Source organism: Olea europaea, chromosome 7 (genome assembly GCF_002742605.1).
Source record: "Olea europaea var. sylvestris chromosome 7, O_europaea_v1, whole genome shotgun sequence".
Lineage (NCBI taxonomy): Eukaryota > Viridiplantae > Streptophyta > Magnoliopsida > Lamiales > Oleaceae > Olea > Olea europaea.
Genome location: NC_036243.1, coordinates 15,179,409 through 15,185,004, shown reverse-complemented (window position 1 = coordinate 15,185,004; position 5,596 = coordinate 15,179,409). Strand labels below are relative to the sequence as shown.

General features: G+C 35.0%; 1 protein-coding gene across 1 annotated transcript in view; it reads left to right on the top strand.

Moving 5' to 3' along the window:
• The first annotated feature begins 1,303 nt into the window (after positions 1 to 1,303).
• LOC111397136 (protein LIKE COV 2-like) overlaps positions 1,304 to 5,596 on the top strand; it is a 9,330-nt gene continuing 5,037 nt past the window's right edge. The window contains exons 1-3 of the mRNA XM_023023889.1: positions 1,304 to 1,700; positions 3,953 to 4,005; positions 4,104 to 4,213. Of these exons, the coding sequence (XP_022879657.1) occupies positions 1,584 to 1,700; positions 3,953 to 4,005; positions 4,104 to 4,213 (280 nt within the window). The 5' untranslated portion in view covers positions 1,304 to 1,583. The remainder of the gene's footprint in view (positions 1,701 to 3,952; positions 4,006 to 4,103; positions 4,214 to 5,596) is intronic.

Here is a 5,596-nt window from a genome sequence, read left to right as displayed (position 1 = left end):
ACAAGCCCTCTACAAATGAGCGTGGATCCATTTCAATTTGTGGATTGTGAACATACAATATAGATTAATTGATGATAGAGGAAGATGATTAAATTGTAAAAATGAATTGAAATTGAAATTAAAATTGAAGATGATTAAATTGTAAAAATGAATCTATATAATAAGACTATATTGTATAATTGTAGATTAATTGAGAATTGAGACAAATCAATTGAGACTTGAGATTACAAGAGAGATTGAGAGAGAGGATTGAAAATCTTGAGATAATGAGACTTGAGAGTTGATGAAAAATGTTGGGTCAATTGTGGGGCTATTCATGGAAGAGGAGATGGAAAAAATAGAAATAAAAATAAAATTCAGTGATCGAAACGGTCACGATTCACTATTCAAGACGAGCCATGAACCGCTCGTGAAATTGGCTGATCCGCTCGATTCGTTTTCGCGAGTTGAGCGGGCTAGCCGACGAGCTACTCGACCCGTTTGCCACCCTAGGAGCAATAATAAATTATTATTTTGATATTAAACTATATAAATTTCTCATCTTCAAGAATAATAACATATTAGATCTTATAAAATTACGTTATTCGATAATATTAATGTATTTATAGAATTATATTTCTTCCAAAAAAAGCATAATTGAGAACATATTAATAATTATTGCTGAGCAAAAGAGATTTATCCTGTAATAATCTACACACAATAAGTTAAGTTCATATTTGTCAACCATTCTCCGAAAGCTTTTTTTTTTTTTTTTTTTGGTTCTAAAACTCGTTTTCAACCATTTTCTCACAATAATATATTTTGCATATAAATTCATAATTTTTTAAACTTTTTAATCACACATTTTTCAAAAAATCACTATTCTAAAAATTATTTTTTCCAAAAAATTATTTTTAATGAGTATCAAATAGAGGCTAAAGCAAATACATATTATAAAATTTTAATAGTCATACACACATAACTATAATAATGTCAAAACAATTATATTGAATATTGCATAATTAAAAAGGTGAGATAGTCATACCAACTATCTAATATTTTTTCAAACATCTATAATTTTTTAATAATGTTATTTACATCACTGATGTTGAACATCAATCTAAATGGTGCTATATAAACATCGGTGGTGTTAGAGTATGACGGTAGGTGATCATAATCTAACATCGCATATAAATGAATCTATAAGAATTTCATTTTGGTGAAAAATGAAATATATATATATATATAGAGAGAGAGAGAGAGAGAGAGAGAGAGAGAGAGAGAGAGAGAGAAATTTCCAACATTACTTTCCGAGTTCCTCACTTTGACCAAAATATGCAAGTGAAGAGTAGTACGTTCTTCTTTAGTAGTTGCACGCTTCAAACTCAAGCAAAGGCCCTTTTCACACGTTGCCGGCACAGAAAATCACAAACTTCAATCCCTATTTCTTCTTGTTCCCTTCAACCTTAATCTTCTCTTTACATTATATAATTCATTATCATCTTCACATATGATCTCCACCTAATCCCGTTTCCTGTTTCCCTATATATTTTCAACTAAACCTCCCATTTCTGGAGTGAATTTTTGGAATATCATCGAAAAAAATGCCGGAGGAGAAGGACGCAACATCAGTGCCACTTAGTCAAGGCTCCCGCGAAGATGAAGATCCCGAGGATCCCGTGAAATCTCCTCCTAATTCTCCAAATTCTTCCACCCGTGAGGTACCCTTTTTTCAACCAAAATTCCTATTTTAGCAGATTTTTCCAAATGTAGACCGATATTCACGAATCACTTCTGATTGTTGTTTACCTATTTAATACGAATGATAGGTCCGGGGTTTCTTATGAAATTGAGATTTAGCATATGTTTGGATTTTTTTGTACAAATTTGTTAAATTGATTGTATTTAAATTTAGTTGTTATATTTTTCTGCACTGTCGTGCGGGTAGTTTAATTGGCCTCGACTTATTAAAAAATACGATGATTCAGATGGGAAGTCTTTGAATTTAACAGGGGAGATATAAATTAAATTCAAATGTCGACTTCAATTCCAATGTACCTTCAAGCAGTAAAGCTGTCAAGGAGCAAATCAGTGAAATTTCCGATCTATAGTTGAAGATTGGATCTTTAGTTTACTAACTTTCTTTTTATTCAAGTTCAACCTATTAAAATAAATTTTTAAATTATTAACTTAGTTTTAATGACATAATTCCTTGTCGATAGTTGATACTATTTGCTATAGCTGAAGTGCAGCACTGAACTTTTAAAACGAGAATTTCAAGACACTGAATCCTCCCCCCCCCCCCCCCCCCCCCCCCCCCCCCCCCCCCCCCCTCCTCCTATCCTNNNNTTCTCTTGAATTACTGGAGTCATAAGTTTTGCAGTTTATCCTGTCGTAAGCTGTGCTGAGAAGTCATGTTTCTTGAATTTTATACTCTCCAACCTCAACATTTATTCCCTTTTGGATTCAACTTTCAACTATTGTCTATTTAAGTTTTTCGTGGCTATAATTAGTCTCGGATCTGTATTTTTAATCCTATTGTGATTTTGCACTCTTATGGCGTCTAGCATATGGTGGGATGCACATGGTCTAGCATAAAACTGGCACCATTTGTCCACTTTTTTTAATCTGTATTTTTAATCCAATTGTGATTTTGCACTCTTATGGCACCTAGCATATAGTGGGATGCACATGTTCTAGCATAAAACTGGCACCATTTGTCCACTTTTTTTACCTATTTGCTGAAAAATTAAAGTTTACTGCATATGCATCTTTGCTGACCGGTTTTCAAGTTAATGGAGCGTCATTATCTTTTGCTTCTATGGTAGAGGGTGGGCATTTCACTGTATGTGGTAGAGCAGTAAAGAGGAAGTGAAAGAAAGAAGAGAGGAGGAATTGGAGAATTTGGGAGAGAAACATGGAAATAACTTTCACATATTTATATCACAAAAATCATTGTCTTCATAATTCAACAATGCTAGCCCTATTTATACGTGAAATTCTCAACATGACTGAAACTTAATAAATGAGTATATTTGGAACGTCCCACATTCAGATGGTAATTTTCTTCATTATGTATCTCCCTCACTATGTTAAAAAGCTTCTCGTTTAAACCTTTAACATGCATGTGTATGCTTCTCTTCTAAGATTGCTGTTTTTTAGTGGTGAAGATACATATTGTTTATTGGGGTTGGTCTGTGGTCACAAGTGTTGTGAACAAAATGGTAATTATGATGACAACTAGGTCGATCTAAAGATGGTGAATAAAAGAGTCCAAATATCCACAAAAAATAGATACCAAACTTTACTTGGTTCAACAATTTGCTTACGTCCATAGAAGCCAACATCTTTTGTATCTTGTAAATGTAGTCATACTCTCTCAAGTTTATGAGTTTGCAACTAATTTCTTCTCTCCTCATTGTGTAATTCTGGAGGTATTGTTTGCCAATTTTCTACCATTTTCTTTAGCCAGTGGAGTAGGCATCTGTCAATGCAAAAACTCGCACCTTGGCATAGGCGGATTTTGAAAATAAACAAATAGAAGACAATAAAACAGAATTTCGCTTTTCACTATGAAGATTACTATTAACTATTTCTCTCAATCTCAATCTGGCCAAATTGACTCTCTAGTGGGGTCCACTCTCACTTTAAGTGAGAAACACTCTTTCCTGTCATTTCTGTCTGGAGCTTACTATCTTGAAATGAGATGCTATAACTTCAAAAGAAATTGACCTGCATGTCTAATAGGTAACTAAGAAGCTTGTCTTTGCCACAATAAAAACATGATATGAACCTATTGCCATGCATCGGCACTCTGATATCCCTTTCCTGGAGGATTAGAATTTGATCTCATTTGGTGGAATGTTGACTGATCACATGTTTCTGTGGAAATCGTTATTGACTTGTGTATATGCATGTGTAAATTTTATTGCCTTCTTTTATGGGATATGTTCTCTTATTTTCATTTGTTCAGGCTTGCTGTTTTGTGCTTCAAAGTTGGGTCTCAAAGAAGTTCATGACTGGATGGTAGTAGCTTCTCTTTTGCCTGTTATCTTAGCTGAATCTGCGTTATTCTTTACCCATCAGCTCTAGGTGTAACATTGTGTTAAATCCTGAAATTGCAGTGTAGTTCTATTTCCTGTTGCTGTCACATTTTTCGTGACTTGGTGGTTTATTCAGTTTGTTGATGGTTTCTTCAGTCCACTATATGAACAACTGGGCATTGAAATATTTGGTAAGTCTGCAGATCCAAGCATTATTTATTGAATGAATTTTACTAAGCGTTCTGTTTGTTTCTATGTACACATGGCATTTAAATTTTCAATCCTTGCGTTTACCGTTTAGCTCTAGTTACAACTCAGTATTGTCCTGCAATCTTATGATTGAGAATGTTGACTGGAAATTAGCAGGATGCAAGAGAAGTTGCCTTCAATGGGATGCAAAATGATTATTATGAAGATTACTGTTGCTAGCTTGCTATTACATCTCTGTTTGTAGACCAGTCTCTGTTCATATGAGGATATAAGCAATTTAAGAAATATTTTCTTTTGGTAGGGAATGGGGAATTAGAGAAAATTTCATCTGGCCAATGGGAAATTAGTGAAGGCCCTTAATAGATCTGCTTTGACTCAGACATTCTGGTGTTTAATATGTCTTTATTGGGCAAGTAGTTTTGGAGTTTTGGTTGTGAGCTGAACTCACTCTGGTAGCCTATGATGTTGCAAAATATGAATCGGAGAGGAGTGGGTGGAAAACTAAAGTGCCCCAACCCCTTATGGTGTTGGGCTTTGGAGAGGTATCTTGAACAGCTAAATGTGTTTTATAGGAGAGTTACTCTTGGTGGGGAACGTTGGTTGTGGCAGTTCTCAGCACTAAAGGAAGACCTCTATCTATTTTTTAATTTCCAGTATTTAAGTTGACAATGGCTTATATGGCTGACTTTGTTTAGGTCAACAATGAGGTGGCCAAAAGGAGTGTGTTGTTTATGAGGGAAATTCAAGATTGGGAATTACAGGATGCACTGGAGTTTCTCAAGAAGCTGTATGGCTAAATTTGAGTGGTGGAGAGGACAAATGAAATGGACGGGCTTTAGTAATAAAAGGTTATCTGCTATGTATTTCTATCAACTTCTTATTAAGAGCGTGTCTTTGGATTTCCTCTAGAGAATTGTTTGGATCAGTATGGTTTTAGAAAGTTGTTGAGCTTCTTTTTTCTGGATATCTGGCAGAGGAGCTTCACTCTCTGCAGACAACTTGAGGAAACAGAGATTGGTGGTTAGAGGACAAAGATTACCTGCATATTCACTAGGATATTGCTTCTGCTTAATACTTTGCATATTTGGTTGTCTAGGTGATGCCACACTCTTAAGGGTGTTTGTTTATCTGGCATTGCCTATGCTAGTCGTCTTGGCAAAAGTGAGAGCATGGCTTGATGTGGTTTATGGAGGGAAAGAAGTAGCAGAGCTTTTGAAGGAATGCGACATCCTTCATGGCATATTAAGAGCATTTTGTTGTTTCCTCTATGGTTGGAGTAGGCATCTATCCCACTTGTATAGATTCATAGATGGATCTTTTAGAGCTTATAGAAAAACCAGTTTGAATTAATTGTAACTAGCTTC